At 39.8% G+C, this 23,249-nt stretch overlaps 1 protein-coding gene across 5 annotated transcripts in view; it reads right to left on the bottom strand.

Annotated features, from left to right (window-relative positions):
• Positions 1 to 1,473: 1,473 nt before the first annotated feature.
• Positions 1,474 to 23,249, bottom strand: part of golm2 (golgi membrane protein 2) — a 74,644-nt gene continuing 52,868 nt past the window's right edge. The window contains exons 10-12 of one of the 5 annotated variants that reach the window (XM_033050355.1): positions 14,882 to 15,051; positions 13,166 to 13,229; positions 3,370 to 3,503 (exon numbers count right to left, since the gene is read on the bottom strand). In XM_033050355.1, coding sequence (XP_032906246.1) covers positions 13,195 to 13,229; positions 14,882 to 15,051 — 205 coding nt within the window. In that variant the 3' untranslated portion in view covers positions 3,370 to 3,503; positions 13,166 to 13,194. Of the gene's footprint in view, positions 3,504 to 10,420; positions 10,521 to 13,165; positions 13,230 to 14,881; positions 15,052 to 15,252; positions 15,472 to 23,249 lie in introns of those variants that run through there. The other 4 variants (XM_033050354.1, XM_033050353.1, XM_033050356.1 and 1 more) reach the window with 4 other exon arrangements.

The following is a 23,249-nucleotide window of genomic DNA, read 5'->3' on the forward strand; positions in this document are numbered from 1 at the left end:
GTGGACTCGGTGGGCGGAAGGGCCTGCTTCCATGTTGTATCTAAACTAATAGTTTAATTCTTTTAAGATTTCCTTATATGCCATTCTAAATTCTGTCTCTGGGCCTCATGTTTGCTCTTGCTTGTCTTTTCATTTTTACCTACTTGTAAATGGACTAAAAGAACTGTTTCTTGCCAGTCTAATTTCATTCTAAAATGCCTTTCTTTATTGATTTCTTGATGTTGCCCTATTGTGTTCTAAAATACTCCCAATTTTTAGGTCTACTACTATTTCTAGCATCTTGACAAGCCACTTTTTAAATTTAAAACCATCTTTAACTTCTCTTGTCGGTTGCAGATAAGAGACAAATCAATGTTCCTTGGGCCTTGTGCATTAAAAAGGGAATATTTATTTTGCAAATATGCATAATTTCTTTAAATACAAACCATTCCTTGTCCACAGTACTTATTTTCCCAATCAATCATAATCTACTCTCGTACCTACATAACTTCCTTTGTTTGGCTTTACGATTCCACTTTTGTATTGAACCACGTGCACTTACAAGCTCAATGCAAAATTCTCTCTTACCCTTCTCACCCTTCCCTAAAGATCCCCTGCTAATAGAATCATTAACTAATTCTTTCATTGCACAGTGATACCCAAAATAGCTCTTTCCGAAGCTGGTTTCTCAATGTATGATCTCGAAAAGCATTCTTGAATGCATTAATTGAATTAATCTTCCTCATCGCAGCAAAAGATTTGTCTAATCGTCATGCAAGTTAACATCTCTTATGACTACCGTTACTTTTGCTGTAGGCATTTCTAATTGTCCAATTAATTCCACACCCAATATTGAAACTACATAAACTGAAAACTTCCACGCTCAAGAAATGATTCATTCATGGGGCGAGTATCACCAGCAAGGTTGGTTTTTATTGTTGTTCCCAAATTGGACTGAAGAAATGTTGAAGGCGATCCGAGAGAGCAAAGAAAACTTAATACCTAGATCTGATCGACCATTTCATAGTCATGGAAATACACAACAAAAACAGGCCTTTTGACACATGGAGTCCATGCTGACCATTATTCTCCCCACATTCAAATCAACTTCAGAGATGTTAAAGTCAACCACGCTGCCAGATTCAGAGGGGCCAAAGTTTCACACAAGTCTGTGGATCCTGGACAGCAGACTTGCCTAAAGATCAATGAACCAGATAAGAATTTAACAACAATCGAAGATAGACACAAAAAGCTGGAGCAACTCAGCAGGACGGCAGCATATCTGGAGAGAAGGAATAGGTGACGTTTTGGGTTGAGACCTTCACAACAATCGACCGAGTGGTCGCTGAGTTGATGCAAGTTCTTTATTCCACATTTTAGTGAGACCAGAGCTTGGGTTATCCTGCTAGACTGATAGTCCAATGTTCTGGTGAACCCTGCAGTTAGTCCAAATTATACATTTAAATCGAAAGTATTTCACAAATATTTTCAACATCAACTCAAAGAAACAGTTTATTCGATGTTTTGTAAACAAATCAGAGGAACAGAAACCATGGTACCATGCAGCATTTTACAGCTTCACAACACGGTGTAACATTTCAGAAGCACAAAACCCAATACAATTATTTAACTTGGAAAGGGAATCAACCCCAGCCTGCTCTTGAAAAGCTGTGCACAGAGCCCACACCAATTCTCATTTGCATGAATACAATTTAAAATTAGATTAAATAACTGGAATTGAATTAGAAATGCTGTAACATAGTTGTGATGGTAACGACCTATGAAATAAATGAATCAAATGATTGTTCAGAGGTTCTATCAAAAATGAGCTGTAAAATTCATTTCTGCTTTTTGTTAATCATTTATTTAAAATGCATCATTTTAGGTATCATGTTCCATTGTCCACTCAATATTTTGAGGGATCCCACATTTCACTGAATCCAAGTTATCTATTGATGACAACCTCATCCCATTTAAAGTTAGAAGGTTCATAAAATCTGAAATTATCTATTTTTTAAAATATTTAAAACTCAAATTATGCTAAGATGCATTAGTTCTCTGAAATCCAAATTTTTGCTCTGATCATTCCCCCCTTCCCCAAGTACGAACTTTGCAATCATATTCATTACACCTAATGAACATTCTAACTCTAAACAAGATTTAAACATTGCAGAAATACATTTCTATTTTTTTCTGACTCATTTCAACAGTAGATTAGAGGGTTATACATTTTTAAACAATGTAAAAAACGACATCATTTTAAAAAGAGCCAGTGTATTGCCCCATTGCTATGCATAGTAGATAATAACCAATGCTGCAGGATCATTTCCACAAGTGGCTAACTGTATCTAGGAAGAACGAAGGCCATACCCAAAGCACCAAGTAGTGTTTGGCTTGTATGTTATTTAGTGTTACAGACACGACAGCTAATTTTCACTGGACAGAGGCCCAATATTTAATTCATTTAAAATACTCATTAATAGTTCTCTACCCATCAAATAACATATCAACTGGCGGGCAAGTCATTCTGTACCACAATTTAAGATGGTGGATTGTTCTACAACTGCTTTAGAGTTGGCACTGCATTGCAGCCCTCCCAGATTCAGAAACAGCCTGTATTATACCTTTCTGCAGGTAGGACTGTCCAAGTTTCATTGCTCACCCTGGAGTTTATTTACATTGCAATACACAAATTGTTGGAAGCAACAAAAGGAATGCACACACAAATCAATACCCAAACTATACTACTGTTGAAGACAGTTCAGATTAATTTCATTTGCTCATTGTAAATTAATACATATCTATACATTCACTTTGTTTGTTAAAAAGTCAGAATGCATTCAAATCACCAGAATAGATTCTCGTCACTTCTTCCAAAGAACAGAGACAATATTCACTGTTTTCACAGTACAATGCAGAACAAAAAAAAAATCTCAGTTGGCTGTACAAGGCAAAATAATTCAGCTAATTTAGTTAGTTTTTTTTTTAATATGGTAAATTTAAAACAGATCACTTCTCAAGTGCTATTTTGATTAACCTGAAAATAGCAGATTACCGCTGATCTGAATAAATTGCCAATTTTGTGTATTGATTTAGTGAACTCAACCACTCAAAATAACTAAATTTTGTTCATAAAATCTTCAAAAGTACAAAATATACAAAATAATGTACAGAGAAACGAAACTTACCCCACCCCTGCCCAACATATTTGAAATAATAAAATCAATCTAAACAAGTTGCATTTAAACTTTAAGAAATATTAGTCTGCATCTCTTCCTTCTATTTCACCCAACATCGATACAAGAAGTTCAAGTTTTATCAAGTAATGCACTTGTAAAGGCCAGGGTACACCATACAATGATTTTGCATTATTGCATTGTGTTATAATCAGAATTCCTTCCAGAGCCTTTAAAACCTCAGGCTCAGTCTTGTATCAAATAGTTACAAACCATTTACTACAAACCGTCGGTTTTCATATGCAGCAGGATTGTTCACGGCCTCTGGAAGGTCTTGCTCCTCCTCATCTGCCATTGGAAATGAGATAATCAAAAACATTAGAAACGCAGCTTTGGAAATACTGTTGAGTCAATTAATAGATTAAAATACATTTAAAAACATCCAAAATGTTAACTCAAATGATTAAAAAAAAATTTAAACAAACACATAATATAAAACAAATTTAAATCATTAGGATTTTTTAAATCCTCTTTTATTTTGGCTAATTTGGTGTTGTGTGATCTTAGAGCTAGTATTTGCAAAGATAGTTGACCAAAGAGTAGCAGAGCAAGATTTGGGATTTACCCAATGCTTGTATTCCAGATGGACTATGGGTCATAAATTGGCAGAAGGTTATCCTGCAGATGTTTCTCTTTCCCCAAACAACACTGTATGTGAAGCTTCCCTGCCAACAGTCTCTAGGTCAGTGCAAAAGATGGATTCTGGGGTCTTTTTGATTGCTATGACAGAATATTAGATCTAAAGTGTCCATACCAATGAAGAATTCAATTCAACTGGCACTTTTCTACCAAAAGTGCAAGTCACGCAGGACAATAGTTGAGTAATGTTGACTTGAGGTTTTTTTTTTAAGGATTTAACAGATGGGGTTAAAAGGGAATTTGTTGATGCATATTTGATGAGGTATCAAACATTGACACAAAGTGAAGTTTTCATTGTATTACAGATGATTGATTAAAAGTCAAAAAGTACAGTCGGAATTAATAGATTTTTTTCAAAGTAGGTTGCAACTAGTACGATAACAATCAGTATTTGGGCTCTCAGTGACTTACCAAATTACATCTTAGATTAAAAGATAGGGTTATAATCAGAGTTTGATAGAATAAAAATAAGATAGAAAAATGAGCTGGAAATAAGAGGCAGATTCTGCAAAGGTGGGCAAATTTGTTGCAAGTTGGCAGATGGAATGTGATGCAAGAAAAGGCAGAGTTTTCACTTTGGAAGGAGGATCATCCAGTGAGGTTATGTGTGTAGATTAGACCTCGTAAATGATTTTTGACGCGTCCTTGAGTTACAGGGAGAGGTTGTATAGGTTGGTACCTTTTCTGTTGAAGCATAAGAGGCCGAAGGATGATCTTGAGGCATAAAAGATCATGAGGGGCATGTATAAAGTTAAAAAAACCTTGTGGGCAGCTAAGGAGAAAACTGCTGAGGCCCTTGCAAGATATTTGCATCATCTTTAGCCACAGGTGAAGTTCCAGAAGACTGGTGTTGCACTGTTATTTATCATGGGCAGCAAGAAATCAGCAAGCGGATTGACGGCAGGAGAGTGTATATAGACTTTAGAAAGACCTTTGACAAGGCACTGCATGGTAGGTTAATTGGAAAGGTTAGATCACATCGAATCCAAGGTGAGCTAGCCAAGTGGATTCAAAATTGGTTTGGTGGAAGGAGTCAAAGAGTGGATGTTAGTTTGTTTTTCCAGTTTGGAAGTCTGACCAATTGAGTGCTGCGGGTGGTGGTGGTGGTACTGGGTCCACTGTTTTTTTTTGTTTGTTTTTTCACGTTAAAGATCATTTTTGATTCAGCTTTTGACCTTCAAATTCTGCCAAATAGCCTCAATTCTACTTCCATGCAAAATTAAACTAAAATAGAAAAATATCTGATGCAGATATGGGAAAAAACAAACTGCTCTCTCCCTCCATATGTTACAGACATGTACATCCCTTTGCTTTAAAAGGAGTGTTTCCACATTGCAGCAATGACCACGCCTGAATACACCATTGGCTATAAAGTGATTGAGAGATGCTGAAAGGATTCGAAAGGTGTCAAGAAATTCTAGATGCCTTTATTTCAAGGAATGCTTCCAAACACAACACGGTCATGATTGCACAGCGGTAGAGTTGCTGCCTTACAGTGAATGCAGCACCGGAGACCCGTGTTCAACCCCGACCAAGGGTGCTGTCTGTACTGAGTTTGTACGTTCCCCCCGTGACCTGCGTGGGTTTCCAGAGATCTTTGGTTTCCTCTCACACTCCAGAGACGTACAGGTTTGTAGGTTAATTGGGTTGGTAAATGTAAAAATTGTCCCTAGTGGGTGTGGGAAAGTGTTGTGCGGGGATCACTGGTCAGCGCGGACCCGGTGGGCCGAAGGGCCTGTTTCCGCGCTGTATCTCTAAACTAAACTAATCTGCTATTTTAGATCAGAACTAGTGGGGAAAATCCACCTTTCCATCCAATTTTATGTAACATCTTTCCTGTGCAATTGCAGTTATCAAGCAATGGGTAGAAATGTATCTTCCCACCTATTATTCCTTCAAGTATTTTAAATACTTGAAGGAATAATATAGTCGGGATATTTGCAAATTATGTAGAGGAACACTGCACACGAGCCATTCAGTTATATAAAGATCAGTTCATCTTTAGTGTGTTGGAGAAGTTTAAGCAGGAAGTCACTGAAATACTGGAATTGTTAAGATGATTATTAAGACTTTACCACAGCAGGCTGTGGAGGCCAAGTCAGTGGTTATTTTTAATGCAGAGATAGATTCTTGATCAGTACGGGTGTCAGAGGTTATGGGGAGAAGGCAGGAGAATGAGGTTAGGAGGGAGAGATAGATCAACCATGATTGAATGATGGAGTAGATTTGATGTGTCGAATGGCCTAATTCTGCTCCTATCACTTAGGACCTTATGAAGAGTGATCATGGAAAGTCATGGGAGGGGAGTCAGAAGAGCTGCAACCTCATGGAACCATGAAGGAACAATCCTTCAAGATTCATGTGTTAAGAGATCAAATTCTTAGTTGACGGCTTTCTCGACTCAGGAATTCTGCTACGACAGGCAATAATTTAAAAATAGACATGGGCAAATAAACAGGAAATGGGTTGCACGAAAGCAAGTACACCTGTGTATGGATGATGCATACAATGCGATACCTGCAATTATTCTACTTAGTTGGTTAAGTAATTATTACATCAGAATGCAGCTGCTCCCAGATTTATAATTGCTGTGCAGGCTAGAATTGCTCACTAGGTTTAAAGCTGGAAAATTAGAGGGACACATTCCCTTCCTCTCTTCTTTCTCCCTTTTCTCACTTCATATCTCAGTTTACTGGTCTCAACCACCCATCTTCACCATTGATGTCCAATCTCTCTACACCTCCATCCACACTAGCATGGTCCAAGCTTTTCACTTTTTTTCTTGAAGAGGCCTAACCAGACCTGGCCACCACTACAAACCTTCCTAAATTTGTTCTTAAATTGAACAATTTCTCCTTCAACTCCTTTCAATTTCTTCATTTCAAAAGAAATTGCCAGTGGAAAGTTACATGAAACCAAGCTTTGCTCATCTCCCGAGAACGACGTAGAGCTCTCTATTCAGGCCCCCTCCCTCACCCATTTCTCTGTTGCATTGATGACTGCATGGATGTCACTTCCCACACTAAGAACTCTAATCTCTCAATTCTTCTGCTACCAATTTCCACCCTGTTCTTAATTTTACATGGCTCATTTCAGACTTCCTAATACAGGTACTATAACAACATTTAACAGGCATTTGGACAGATAGCTGGATAGGAAATATTTTGATTTTTAGTTTAGAAGGATTTAAGAGGATTAAGATTTTTCTTAAAAATAGCAGAAAGTTAACTAGTCCTGCAAACATTATGACCAAATGTATCAGGAGATTGAAGGTCGCCATATTGTTTCAAACAAATGGCAGGGCTTCCAGAGGAAATAGTTGAATTCTGCATCGCAGACCAATCAAGAGTAATTTCAAATTAACATGGCTAATTCTGTTCAATAGCCATCCCAAATATCAACCAATATAGTACCCTCCATAATGTTTGGGACAAAGACCCATCATTTATTTATTTGCCTCTGTACTCCACAAATTGAGATTTGTAATAGAAAAAAATCATGTGGTTAAAGTGTACATTGTCAGATTTTAATAAAGGCCATTTTTATACATTTTGGTTTCACCATGGATAAATTTCAGCAGTGTTTATACTAAGTCCCCCCCATTTTAGGGCACCATAATGTTTGGCCAGTACCTTCAGCAGCCATACATACCCAGGCCATAACACCCCCACCACCGTGTTTCACAGATGAGGTGGTATGCTTTGGATCTTGGGCAGTCCTTTCTCTCCTCCATACTTTGCTCTTGCTATCACTCTGATATAAGTTAATCTTTGTCTCATCTGTCCACAAGACCTTTTTCCAGAACTGTGGTTGCTCTTTTAAGTACTTCTTGGCAAACTGTAACCTGGTCATCCTATTTTTGCAGTTAACTAGTGGTTTGCATCTTGCAGTGTAGCCTCTATTTCTGTTCATGAAGTCTTCTGCGGACAGTGGTCATTGACAAATCCATACCCGACTCCTGAAGAGTGTTTCTGATCTGCCGGACAGGTGTTTGGGGATTTTTCTTTATTATAGAGAGAATAATTCTGTCATCAGCTGTGGAGGTCTTCCTTGGCCTGCCAGTCCCTTTGCAATTAGTAAGCTCACCAGTGCTCTTTCTTCTTAATGATGTTCAAACAAATGATTTTTGTAAGCCTAATGTTTGGCTGATGTCACTTAAGTTTTATTCTTGTTTCTCAAACTCAGAATGGCTTCTTTGACTTTCATTGGCACAACTTTGGTCCTCATGTTGATAAACAGCAATAAAAGTTTCCAAAGGTGATGGAAAGACTGGAGTAAAGACTAGGTGCTGAGAGCTCTGTTACACCTGCATTGGAGGCAATTAAACACACCTGACCAATTACAAACCACCGTGAAGCCACATGTCCCTAACATTATGGTGCCCTGAAATGGGGGACTATGTATAAACACAGCTGTAATTTCTACATGGTGAAACCAAAATGTATAAAAATGGCCTTTATTAAAATCTGACAATGTGCACTTTAACCACATAAGATATTTTCTGCTACAAATCTCAAACTGTGGAGCACAGAGGCAAATAAATAAATGATGGGTCTTTGTCCCAAGCATTATGGAGGGCACCGTAGACCATGGTGAACTTCAACAAAACAAGTAGAAGAATTCATATAGATTTGCACAGTAACTTTACAAATAAAATGCAGTTTGAATGCACTTCATGGATTTTCAATCTTTCAGCATTGGAACAGTACATCAACAATTGGGGAGAGGAAAAGGTTCCTTCTCCTTAATGATGCACAAGCTAAATAATGAATAGACAGATATGCCAAAATGTACAGTGAAGGAAGGAACTGCAGATGCTGGTTTAAACCGAAGATAGACACAAAAAACTGGAGTAAGAAGAAACCCAAGAAGAAACAGAGGGTTTTAAGTCCTTCCTGGTGGAGGATGGAGGTGTGGAGTGACTGAACACCCATAATAAATGAAATTTGTTGCTTTCTCCTCCATTGTCAAAGTGAGCCTAAACGCAAATTGGAACAACAGTATCTTGTATTTCGCTTGGGCAGCTTACAACCCCGAGGTATATTTCATTTCTCTAACTTCAAATAACCCTGGCATTCTCCCTCTCTCCATCCCACCCACCCAAGTTGCACCAGCTTCTCGTTTTCACCAAACAAACAGCTAACAACGGCATGTTTGCTTTACCATCATTACTTTTTTGCATATCTTTCATTCATGGTTCTATAACTCTCTCTCTACATCGTCTATATCTCTCATTTCCACTTCCCATGACTTTCAGGCTGAAGGTTCTTGACCTGAAACGTCACCTATTCCTTCTCTCCAGAGATGCTGCCTATCCTGCTGAGTTACTCCAGCTTTGTGACTTTTTCCCTAAATGTCCTGTTGTATTGCCCTCCCTACAAAGTACTGTTATCAGATAGAAGATAAATACCCCACTGTTAGCACCACTATCCAAGCATGTCATATTCCAATTAAATAGTGCTTCAGATTAAAAGCAATCAAAATGCAAATCCAGAAGAGCAGGTGTTCATCAATGCCAGATTGAAGGAGAAGAGTCAGGAACATATTTAAAAACTACACTGCTATGGCGTGATAATAGAACCAGGGCAAGCTTATTCTACCACAACATATTAAAGGCCAGGTGGCTGTCATAGAAGGCTCACCCAAAATAATCTGTTCAGGGTATTCAGTAATGAGGGACGATCATATAGAGTAGGAACAATGATTTTGTAAGTTGGAAATCTGACCTGAAAGCTGAATGTAGTACACCAAGAAGAGGCAACATCTATTTTGAGGGAAACAGAGTCAACATTAACCTTATCTAATCCTGAAGAGTAGATTGAATGCAAGACATGGACAGATGGAGAGGGTGGGGGAAGGGAAAGAAACTGGGTGATTGTGGGCTTGGAGGGGTGGAAATAGTTTGTGTGAGATAACTAGGTGGATCAGAAAGAGAGAAAGGGACAGAGAAAGCTCGTTACCTGAAATTGGAGAATTCAGTGTTCATGCTGTCTAATTGAAGACCATTGGGAAGAATACCGGACTGTTCCCCCAGTTAGCATTTGACCATGCCCCAATATTATACAAGGCCGAATGCAGACAGGTCATTATGAGAATGGGAAGTGGAATTAAAATGGCTTGCAACCATGAACTCCAGAGTGTCATGCAGTCTGTATGCAGGTGCTTGGTGTAGAGGTTGCCTGACCTGTGCTTGGTCTCACCAGTGTAGAGGTCACATCAAGAGTACTGAATGCAATAGAATTAGATGGATGCAAACCTGGTTTAACATCTCACCTAATTTTACTCTCCATATCCCTCTCCTTCCAAGTCAGTTTCTCTTCCTTCCCCTTTCTACTGTCCATCACTCCAATATCGGGTTGGGTGTTCCACCTGAGATTGGAGGCTTCCCATTTGTTGCTTTATGCGAGTAAAGTTAGCAACTGCAAGATCAACTAGAAATACCAACCCACAGATGTCAGCCAACAGACACTTTCTACCTTCCTAAAACCATTATTTGGCAGCACTTAGAAGTAAGCTGGGAAGTGGAAGCAGTTTATTTGATCAAAAAGCAGAGGGAAAGACATCACCTGACGAAGCAGACGGCAGTTGCGTGAGTACATGTCCAAGATCCCACTTAAATCTGGTGCTCAGGTAGCTGAAACTTCCATCTCTTGTTGGGAAAGTGCTCTTTATTATGTCAACAGGAAGCAGGGAATTACAAATGCAGCATGTTGTTTGGAACTTTCTCAAACAATAAAACATTGTCTGTATTCCTTGCAGTCAACTTTGGTGATTTATATTTCTGGTGCATCTGTATCATACAGCTGTTTTTGGCTAAACATTGTGTTTCCACAGTTAATAAACTGCATGCAGGAAGTATATTGTCGAAGGCTGGTTGAGATGGCAGTGCTGCGGAAAGTGTGAGTGGGTATGACTTGACTAATTCTCCTGTTAGACTTAGTGACTCACTGTTGAGTGACTGAGATAAGAGAAATGACTCCACTTTTCCAGGGAGAAGATGCTGTATTTTTCTCCTCAATTTACAGGAGAAACGTTGTTTACTTAGAAATAGACAGTTTACCACGAGTCACAAACTATCCCTCCTCTAAACTCATTGACTGATAGCATTGGCAGAATTACAAGAGTTTCAAATTAAATCAGGACATGCCATCAAATTAATAAGCTAGGGTTCTTAGTATGAAATAGAGGCAGAATTCCAGAACAATTCAAGTCGACAGTTGCATGTTATAAAGTGGTGAGTGGATGCAGGGTTGGATATTGTCGATTGCCTGAAGGCGAGCATCAAAACATGCACAAAATTGAGAAATAAATGCAAAACCCACTAAGGACCATTTTAAATTAAACAATTTATTCTGATCCGTTAAGGGATGAAAATGATTTGCTGGATTTTTCTGCAGCATTCTAGATATTGCAATTAAAAATGCAAGTGAATAAAAATGATAATGTTTGTTAAATGTTTTAATGGACAACTTTAAAGAGAGGTGGCTTTAAAATTAGGAAATTGACAATCTATGCCAAGCCAATGGATGTGTAGTCAATCTAGTACTCTGTCTAATTAACATTTAAAACTATTTTGAATGGGATGGTAAAGTCATTGGAATCCAGTTAAAGTGTAGTAACATTCAGGACAGTAATCATATCACTCTAACAAAACATATGGTGATTATACATCTCACAAGCTCTATGAACAGCTATTTAAAATAAAACAAAGTGAATATTTGAAATACTATTTTTAACATGAAGAAAATCCATGCAGTCCATCAAGCTGAGCAAGAGATTAATTACTTCAGCACCAGGGATCCGAGCAATATAGTAACAGACCCATTTGCAGCATCCCTTGTAAAAGACTCATGTTAGATGAGCAATTATATCAGTCTCAGGTTAATTCATATGCAGTTTAGTGTCAGTTCACCATCACACTCTTGTAGCAGCAGTGAAGAAGATTACAGTTAGACTCTGTGATTTAGATTAAAGTGCAGCGGTAAAAAAGTATGAAGGTTTAGGAAAGCAATCTTGTTTACAGACAAATTCCAACGATAATAATATAAAAGCTTTATGATAAATGCGACTGAATTTAATGCAATGCAAGTTGCCTAGATTTAAAAAAAAATTGGATCAAAGCATTATTCTGAGACGGGTAAACTTAATTGCAATGGACTAAGCACAAACCCCAAATTAGATTGTGTGCGGTCAGCACTCAACTTTGATTCTTCCTTCATTCTTCCCACCTATAAATTCTAACATTATCAATTGATACAACTTTATGGCAAAATAAATGCACAAATCTGCACAAACAATGAATTAAGCAATCAAAGCACAAAGACAATATTCCATATTCACAATAAGAACTAACATGAAAGCACCGTGCACATCACATTCAATCTAGACAAACTAGTGATACACATCTAAAGGTTTGATGCAAAAAAAAGAAAATTATGCCAATGCATTTTTCTGAGGGGTTGGGGTTTGCATGCAGTTATCAGCAAGCAAACTGACCAACGCAGTGAAGCAGATGGTAACATGCAAAAAAAACTGAAACCAAATCTAAATGTGTTATCTGCATGAAGATTTACTTCAAAAATACTTTTATCCATTTACTTGACTCACAAACTGGTTTAGAACACTATCAGTTTATGAGTTTGTATTTAGGTTCTTCGGCATTAGAGAGAGCACTTAATTTATTATATTCTCAAATTTCTGAAATTCTTTTTAAATAATGTATCTGGCTGAGATAGTGGATGTGCAAAATAATGCAGGGCAGAAAATGTGGCCTTACAGAGATTAGAAAATGTGAGAGAAGGCCCATGCAGCTCTTTTTCAGTCTATCTCAAGTGACTGACCATTCCTCTGGGCCATCATCAAATAATAGAAAAATAATAGAAAAATAAAAATGTTAGTTTGGCCCGTCACTGGAGGGGATAAACATTTTCACTTTCACTAGAACAATGCACAATTCTATACCAATTCACGGCTGTTTCCACCCCTCCCCCTAATCCTACTTTCTTCCTTGCGGCATAGTCATTTAGGAAGATGTTAGTTATGCTTGTCATCCTGATAAAAATACTTCCAGTTCAGCAGGCACCAGACGTGTCCGTTGCACCGTGAGATGAAAAGGTCACTTCTTTTCACGGCACTTAAAAAGCCTGTTGATTTGTACATTCATTCTGTGAATCTAAGTTCATTTTCATTTGAAGTGAATGAAGTAAAAACTTTGCTCTGCAAGTCAGTCAGTTCATGCAGCACAGAAACAGGTCCTACGGCCCAACTCATCCATGCTGGCCAAGGTGCTTTCCTGAGCTGGTCTCATTTACCTGTATTCGGCAGTATCCAACAGTGGCTTTTAGATCGGCACATGTGTAGTCAGGAAATGGAGAGCTGCAGATCAGGTGCAAACAGACGAGATTGGTCTACTTTAGCATCATGTTCGGCGCAGAGATTGTAGGCCAAAGGCCTGTTTCTGTGCGCTACTGCTCAATGTTTTATGTTCTATTCCTCTAAATTTTCCTACTGCATGAACCTGTCCAAAAGTCTTTTAAATATGTAATTGTCCCAGTCTCTACCACTTACTCTAGTAGCTCATGCTCTTTACCCACCACCCTGTGGAAAAACACACTTCTCCGATCCCCTTTAGATTTTCCCCTCTCATCTTAAGCCCATGTAGGGCCTCCCCTACCCATTGAAAAAGGCTGCAGCCAATCACTTTTCTATGCCTCTCATGATTTGTGTATTTCTATAAGATCACCCCTTCGCCTCCCTCGCTCCAGGGAAAGCAGTTCCAGTCTCTTTATAACTCAAGTCACAAGTGATGGGAAAAGCCTGGTGAATCTTTTCTTATCCCAGCTTAATCACCTCTTATAAAGTTAGCCTTCATGTTCTTTAGGTTACAAAGTTGTACATCAGCTCGGACTCATTTTCAAAAATTACAAGTATAAACTAGGAAAGGCTCATGTGCCAAGGATGAGAATCCGTTTCAGCAATTCATGATGTTGCATAAGATACCTGGTTTAATTAAAAATGAGGGATAGGGAAATAAAATATTGATAAACTTCACCCAACAAGCCTCTCAAAATGCCATGAGCACAGTTTCCAATTTCATTCAGGGAGTCCCAAAAACTAAGGTAGATGGGAAATGAGGAGGAAAATACTAGCTTCCTCTGAGGCAGCTGCATGATAACACTGACTACACTCAGATTACTGAGTCACCAAAATAAGCTTAAGAAATGCCAAAACAGGAAAATGTAAACTAAAATGTTGAACTAAAGAAACAACTACATCACAAACCAAACCAAGAAACTAAACTGACTTTGTGTTCAACCCAACTACAAAAAGAGATGGCAAGTACTTTACCTCAAAGTCTGCCACCACTGCAATCTCAAATTAATAGAAATAAACTATAGGCAAGAAAAAAAGTGATCAACATCATTCTAAAACTGAACTTCTGAGATGCCATGTTAACCAGATGAAAACGTTTATTTGTACAAATCTCATCGAATGGTCTTGCAAATAATCTGAAACTTGGGTGTACTGAAAAATCTCACAAAGTATCTTCAAATAAACTTAGTTTCCAGTGGTCTATAATCTTTCTGTTCTTTAATTTAATAGAAACTGGATGATGAATGCCCTAGCTCATTTCAGGCACATTTCCTTAAAATATCACATGGACCATAAACACTGGCAAAACCAAAGCAAAATGTAAAGTTAAAACTAATAAAAGGAACAGAGTGGGAGAAACTCAGAGCACAAATAGGCACCGGGAGGAAGGTAATCAAATGGCTTTAATCTTATGGACTAACCTCCTTATGTCATGGTTATTTTACAGGTGTATCCACAGACTTAAGTATTTAAGTTGATTAACAAAATGCATTCTTCCCAATATAAACAAAGCTAATAAAACTGATATACCTTGTGGAGAAAGCCCACAGCCTAACTGAAAATTACTGAATGCTTGGAACACTGAAATATTCAGCAGATAACACACACAGATTTATCACAGCTCTCAGTTTCAAGGAAATCAGGTCCAAGCTCACCTTGGACGTCTTCTTCCCCACCATCACCATCCTCTTCCTCATTGTAAGCCAATTCGGCCTGCTTGTCTGCCTCGTACTCACCCACATTACCATCATCCCCATTATAATCCGCCACTTTAGAGTCATGCTGCGGATCAGCTGGGGATTCATTTTCATCAAAGAACTGGCCTGAGGAATCCAAGTCAGAAGAGAGAGAGAGAGAGAGAGATAGAGAGAGAGAGAGAGAGAGAGAGCGAGAGAGAGAGAGGGAGAGAGAGAGAAAGCAGAGGGGGAGAAAAAAAAGAGACAGAAATCTACAATGTAAATGGAGAATAAAGAATTGTTTTTATTATAGCAAGTGGATGCCAACAGAAACCAGACCATCTTCAAAGTTTTCCTCTGGAATTCTTTAATTCTCCATAGTTTCAAAGGACAAAAAAATTCCAAAAGCAGGAAGTATTGAATTAAAAAATTCCAGGCCCAGTTGATAGTTTTTTCTTAGCCCCCTGACACCTTTCCCCCTTTAAATCAGTGACATGCTGCCACAGTGCTTTCCTTAGCCTGTTCAGGATGCAGAGCATTATCAGTTGGTCAATATTGTGGATTTACAGCAGTAATTAAAAAAACTGAAATCAGAGAAAATTAAAACAGATGGAAGTAACAAATAGTTTATTTTGTCCAAATAACCCATGCTTGCATTCAAAAAGCCAGAGAAAACAGAGGATGATGCAAATCTGAAAATAAAAATGAAAATGCTGAAAATATTCAACAGGTCATGCATGCAGCATCTGTGGGGATAAAGAGTTAATATTTCATGTTGACAACCATTAATCAGAAAGGATAATACCCGTCTGCTGCGTATTTCCAGCATTTTGTTTTTATTCCATGCCCACATTCAATTAAGAATTCACAACAACATTTGTTAATCATGGTCCCTATTAAATTCTGATATTGAGCAATAGCTATGTCAGTCAGACGAAAAATGTTCAGGTCGAATGGGGTAATCTGAACCTTGTGCTCAGATTATGATAACAAATTTAAGGGGCATTTACAATTATATTTAAGGCCATTAGAACTCATAACTGAGAAATTACTGACAACAATGAGACAAGTATCAAATAGATATTTATAGGCTCTGGACAGTCCTGACCATTTCGTGTCATATACACCACACTTTGCAACCAGAAAATGCAAGGATTTCAGCTGCAAGGCAGCTCCACCATAATAAATCATTCCCATGATGCTATTTATTTGAACTGAATGCGTTCTGCATTTCAAAACTATTTAATACTTCGGTGTGTAGCTCATTTTAGATTGTTTAATTTGTTTAATGGCATTTAAATATTAATTGTGGAAAATGTCTCACTTGTTTCCTCCTACTGTTGGAGAAATTATATACCCCTGATAGAATCGGTGTAGGCAAGGGGATTGTTTACAATTACTGGTTGAAGCATAGAATAAAAGCAGGAAGAATATGCTAAACTACACTGAGATACTAGTTAGATCTAAGCCAGAATATTTGTTTGTCCTGGTCACCATAATAAAGGAAGGAAGTCAGAATACTAAAAAAAAGTGCAGGGAAATTTGCCAATGTTGCCAAGAATTTTAATTATGTGTAGAGATAAGCTAAACTGGCATTGTTTCTAGAGATAAGCTAAACTGGCATTGTTTCCTTGGAACAAGATGTTCAGGGTAGTGGGGGTGGGGGCGTTGAAGAGGGGGGGGGGGGGGGGGGGGGGGGGGCATTAACTCAATTTATAGAAATAAACTGTACGGAAGAAAAAGTGATCAACATCATTCTAAAACTGAACTTCAGAGGTGCCAATCACAGAATGATCCAGTGTAAAGATCTCATGTAATAATAATAATAATGGATGGGATTTATATAGCGCCTTTCTAATACTCAAGGCGCTTTACATCGCATTATTCATTCACTCCTCAGTCATACTCGGTGGTGGTGAGCTACTTCTGTAGCCACAGCTGCCCTGGGGCAGACTGACGGAAGCATGGCTGCCAATCTGCGCCTACGGCCCCTCCGACCACCACCAATCACTCACACACATTCACACAGGCAAAGGTGGGTGAAGTGTCTTGCCCAAGGACACAACGACAGTATGCACTCCAAGCGGGATTCGAACCGGCTACCTTCCGATCGCCAGCTGAACACTTAGCCCATTGTGCCATCTGTCGTCCCGATGTAACCAGATGAAAAGGTTTATTTGTACAAATCTCATCTAATGGCCTTGCAAATAATCTGAAACTTGGATGTACTGAAAACTCTCAAAGTATCTTCAAATAAACTCAGTGGTCTATAATCTTTCTGTTCTTCAATTCAATAGAAACTGGATGATGAATGCCCTAGTTCATTCTAGACACATTTATTTAAAATATCACGTGGACCATAAACACTATGGCAAAACCAAAGCAAAATGTAAAGTTAAAACTAATAAAAGGAACAGAGTGGGAGAAACTCAGAGCACAAATAGGCAGAGGGAAAGAAGGTAATCAAATGGCTTTAATCTTATGGACTAACTGATTTAAAGGGGGGGGGGAGGAGAGAGAATCCCTCAACACATTTACAAAGCAACATATGAGCCACAGCATACAGCCCCACTAAACAAGCACAAGGAGCAACAAATAATCTGATCTGCTCTATTTTTGCCTTACACAGACGTAGAGGTAAATGGCCTACTTCCATTCCTTTAATTTCTAAGGCTCTATGACAGCCACAATGGTGACAAGAATTGAAACTGTGGAACTCAATTAACTTGAGATGTGACAAATTACAGCATAACTGACTAGGGCCGTCTTTAAACTGGTCCAATGTAGGCATGGAGGATTATATGTCTCCATCATATAATCTCCTAACCTACAAGGTGTCTTACACAAAATCATTCCCTCACTTCACCTTCCTATCAACCATTCACAAACATGAAATTTAGATATATTTTGTAATATTCTGCTAATCTTCTCCTGGGTTGCTTAAAATTGAATCAATTCCTGGAGCCTCAGGCTTGGCAATCTTACAAAACATTAACTGGGAATAATGCAAGACTACCGTCAACTGCAAAATAAATTCTATTCACAAATGTAATGGGAAATAATTTGGTAGACTTGCACATTATATATACACCCAGTGGAGACAGTACACACTACTACTGAAACATGGGTTCAAGTAATGTGATGCTTACTTTGCCATTACACCGGAAATATGAAAGTGACAAAAAGCACACAATTATTGCTGCAACTGCATGGGGCTTTGTTGGTTCCACATGACGTATAGTGAAGACAATTTTCATCGCCCAAGGAAGGATATGCAGTCTTAGTGGCATTGCAACTCAGTGTCACTAGACTGATTCCGGGATCCAGGATGTGCACCTCTGAAGAAAGATGGAGCCCATACAGCCCATTAGAAGTCGAAAAGTTATCTTAATTAAATATACAAAATTCTGAAGAGGCTTATCTAAAACACTGTCAGAGGTGGTGGTGGAACCAGATACAAGTGCAATGTTTAAAGGTTTTGGACATGGACTGGAAGAGTACAGGAGGAGAGGGATACAGGCCTAATGTAGGCAAAATAGGATTAGCATAGATCAGCATCACTGTTGGTGGACACAAAATGCAGGAGAGACTCGAGAGACTAACAGAGACTAACAGAGGCAAAGAGGTTTGCCACGCACTGCAAGGGAGCAGTGGACCAGACAGGAAGAGCGGAAGGAATTACCACTAGACAGCCAAACCAGTAGGTAATTTACGGCTGGGGTGAGTACTTTCCCATTTATAGGAGGTAGGATTATATAAATAAGGGGTGTATCAATACAGTAGGGGATTCTTAAATAGGACCAGTTAATTACTTATATAAGATGGGCGGTCAGGAGATGTGCCAATACTGCGAGATGTGGGAATTTGTCGACACCATTGATGTAGAAGATCCCTACAGCTGCAGTAAGTGTTTGAGGCTAGAGGAACTCCAGCTCCGCATTGATGAGCTGGAGACCCAACTTCATACGCTGCGGTACATCAGGGAGGGGGAGTATTACCTGGATGTTTTGTGCCAGGGGATGGTCACACCGACCAGTTTAACTAATTCAGTAGGCAGTGAGCAAGGAAAGGAAGGTGTGGCCATAAGCGAGGCAGGTAGGGGGAACCAGGAGGAGATGCGGCAGGAGCCACAGCCCTTGTCCCTGACGAGCATGACCGAGGCTCTTACTCAATGTAAGGACGGGATCAGGGGCTGTGGGAGGGATGAGCAACCTGGCTGCAGCACCGTGGATCAGGAGGCCATTCAAGAGGGGGGAGTTAGAAGAAATGCCGTAGTGATAGGGGATAGTATTATTCGGGGGGTAGATAAGGTTCTCTGCGGCCAGCAGAACATGTCCCGAAGGCTGTGTTGCCTACCCGGTGCTAGGGTTAAGGATATCTCTGCGATGCTGGAGAGAAATTTGCAGTGGGAGGGGGAGGATCCAGTGGTCGTGGTCCATGTGGGGACCAATGACATAGGAAGGACGAGGAAGGAGGATCTGCTGAAGGAGTTTGAGCAGTTAGGGAATAAATTAAAAAGCAGAACCTCGAGGGTACTGATCTCCGGATCGCTACCTGAGCCACGGGCCAAATCGGCGAGGGTACGTAAAATTAGAAAGCTAAATGCGTGGCTCAAAGACTGGTGTGGGAATAATGGGTTTGGTTTCTTGGGCCACTGGCACCAGTACTGGGACAGGGGGGATCTGTTCTGTAAGGACGGACTTCACCTGAACGGTGCTGGGACTGGGGTCCTGGCAAATCATATAACTAGGGCAGTAGAGAGGTCTTTAAACTAAGTAGCGGGGGGGAGGTATCAAGGGGGGTAATAACGGCAGGGGTAGAGGAAATAGAGCAGGGTATCAGTGGGGAAGCGGAAAGTCAAAATGTGACAGGAGACAGAATGTGTGAAGATAAAGCTCTAGATGTAAAAGGGGCAAAAATGGAAAGGAAGGGTAGTAAAAATCATCTGAATGTGCTTTATCTAAACGCACGGAGTATTCGTAATAAGATAAATGAATTAACGGTGCAATTAAGTATATATAGTTATGATATCGTGGCCATTACGGAGACATGGCTGCAAGGGGATCAGGACTGGGAGTTAAATATAGAGGGGTACTCGACAATTAGGAAAGATAGACAGGAAAGAAAGGGAGGAGGGGTGGCCCTTTTAATAAGGGAGGGAATAACGGCAATAGAGAGGAAGGATATTGCGTTGAAGGATCAGGATAGTGAAACAGCTTGGGTACAGATAGAGAATAATAAGGGGAAAAAAACACTAGTGGGTGTAATTTATAGACCTCCAAATAGCTGTGACGCTGTTAGTCAGAACATAAATCTGCAAATAGTTGACGCATGTAAAAAGGGAACTGCTGTAATCATGGGGGACTTCAATTTTCATATTAATTGGGCAAACCAAACTGGGCAGGGTAGACTAGAGGAAGAGTTTATAGAATGTATTAGAGACGGGTTCCTAGAACAGTATGTCACAGAACCGACAAGGGGGGAGGCAATCTTGGATCTGGTTCTGTGTAATGAAGCAGGATTAATTAAAAATGTCATAGTTAGGGACTCGTTGGGAACAAGTGACCACAATATGGTCGAATTCCATATTCAAATAGAAGGGGAGCAGGTTGAAACTCAGGCTAGGGTGCTTAGTCTAAATAAGGGGGATTATGAAGGTATGAGGACTGAGCTGATCAAAGTTGACTGGGATAGCAGACTCAAGAATAAGACGGTACATGAGCAGTGGTGTACGTTTAAGGGTATACTGTATAACCTTCAAGAAAAATTTATTCCTATGAAGAAAAAAAGGGGTAAGGGTAAGAACAGTCAGCCATGGCTCAGTAAAACTATAAAGGATAGTATTCGGCTGAAGGCAAGGGCATATAAGGTAGCCAGAGATAGTGGGAGGGTAGAGGATTGGGAAGCATTTAAAGGTCAGCAAAAAATAACTAAGAGATTAATTAAGACGGGGAAAATAGACTATGAAAGGAATTTAGCGAACAACATAAAAACTAATAGTAAGAGTTTTTATAGCTATATAAAAAGAAAAAGGGTGGCTAAGGTGAACGTTGGTCCATTGGAGGGTGAGACTGGAGAGTTGTTGGTGGGGAACATGGAAATGGCAAAGGCATTAAACGAGTATTTTGTATCAGTCTTCACCATAGAAGACACAAAAAATATTCCAACGCTGGATAAACAGGGGGCGGTAGGAATGGAGGAGCTAAATACTATTAAGATCACCAAGGAGGTGGTATTAGGGAAATTAATGAGACTGAAGGAGGATAAATCCCCTGGGCCTGATGGATTACATCCAAGGGTCTTGAGGGAGATAGCGGTGGGGATTGTGGATGCATTGGTGATAATTTTCCAAAACTCCCTGGAGGCAGGAACGGTCCCAGTGGATTGGAAAATGGCCAATGTAACACCTATATTTAAAAAAGGAAGTAAACAGAAGGCGGGTAACTATAGACCGGTTAGTCTAACATCGGTGGTGGGTAAAATGTTAGAGACAATTATTAAAGAAACACTAACGGGGCACTTGGATAAACATGACTTCATCGGACAGAACCAGCATGGTTTTGTGAAGGGGAAGTCCTGTTTAACGAATCTGCTCGAATTCTTTGAGGAAGTAACAACCCGGGTGGATAAAGGGGAACCGGTGGATGTGGTATACTTGGACTTCCAAAAGGCTTTTGACAAGGTGCCACATAAGAGACTATTGCTAAAAATAAAAAATTATGGGATTGGGGGTAATATATTAGCATGGGTAGAGGATTGGCTAACAAATAGGAAGCAGAGAGTGGGGATAAATGGTTCATACTCGGGATGGCAACCGGTAACTAGCGGGGTTCCGCAAGGGTCGGTGCTGGGACCCCAGTTGTTCACAATTTATATAAATGATTTGGAGGAGGGAACCAAGTGTAATATATCAAAATTTGCGGACGATACAAAAATGGGAGGAAAAGTAGGGGATGAGGAGGATAGGAAGAGTCTGCAAAAGGATATAGATAAGCTAGGTGAGTGGGCAACAACTTGGCAGATGAAATTTAATACTAATAAATGTGAAGTCATTCACTTTGGGAAAAAAAATGATAGGGCAAGTTATTTTCTAAATGAGGAGGAGCTGCGTTGTAATGCAACGCAAAGGGATCTAGGGGTATTAGTACATGAATCACTAAAAGTTAGTATGCAGGTGCAGCAAGCAATCAGGAAGGCCAATGGAGTTTTGGCCTTTATTGCTAGGGGGATTGAGTATAAAAACACGGAGGTCTTGCTGCAGCTGTACACAGTATTAGTGAGACCACATTTGGAATACTGTGTACAGTTCTGGGGTCCATACTTAAGAAAGGATGTACTAGCCCTGGAGGCAGTGCAGCGAAGGTTTACAAGATTAATTCCTGCAATGAGGGGATTGACATATGAGGAAAGGTTAAGTAGGCTGGAACTCTACTCTTTGGAGTTTAGAAGAATGAGAGGCGATCTCATTGAAACATATAAGATCGTGAGGGGCCTTGATCGGGTGGATGCACCGAGGATGTTCCCAATGATCGGGGAAACTAGAACTAGGGGACATAGTTGCAGAATAAGGGGGGGCTCTTTTAAAACTGAGATGAGGAAGAACTTCTTCACCCAGAGGGTGGTTAATTTATGGAATTCACTGCCCCAGGGAGCAGTGGAAGCAGAAACTTTAAATATATTTAAGACTAAAATAGATGGTTTTTTAGCTGCCAAGGGGATAAGGGGCTACGGGGAGAGGGCAGGGATATGGACCTAGGTATGGTTAGTATAGTAAGACCTGAGTGATCTCCTGGACAAGTGTCGATCGCCTGGATTGGGGTCGGAGAGGAATTTCCCGGATTTTTTTCCCGAATTGGACCTGGGTTTTTATCCGTTTTTTTGCCTCCCCCAGGAGATCACGAGGTTCTTGGGGTGGAGAGGGGTGATAGCGGTATAAAGGGGAGGGTAGTGTCTTGTGTTCTGTGTCTTGTGTCTACTGTTTGTGGGTAAGTGTGTCTGTTTAGTGTTCAGCCATGAGCGAATGGCGGTGCGGGCTCGACGGACCTGGTGGTCTGCTCTCGCACCTACTTTCTATGTTTCTATGTTTCTATGTTTCTAACTCAGCGGGTCAGGCAGCATCTCTGGACAGAAGGAATGGGTGACGTTTCGGGTCGAGACCATGGCCAAGATGGTCCAAAGAGGCCAAAATTTGGGCTGTATAATCCGAATTTCTACTCAGAGTGAAAGGCATTTTCAGAATTTTCTACTGGATAGCTTTGGAGGAGGAATCTTTGAACATACTCAAAGTTGAGATCAATTTCTGATGTATGGGGAAACCATGAATAATGGGGATTAGGAGGAACATGGG

This window comes from Amblyraja radiata, chromosome 34 (assembly GCF_010909765.2).
Source record: "Amblyraja radiata isolate CabotCenter1 chromosome 34, sAmbRad1.1.pri, whole genome shotgun sequence".
NCBI lineage: Eukaryota > Metazoa > Chordata > Chondrichthyes > Rajiformes > Rajidae > Amblyraja > Amblyraja radiata.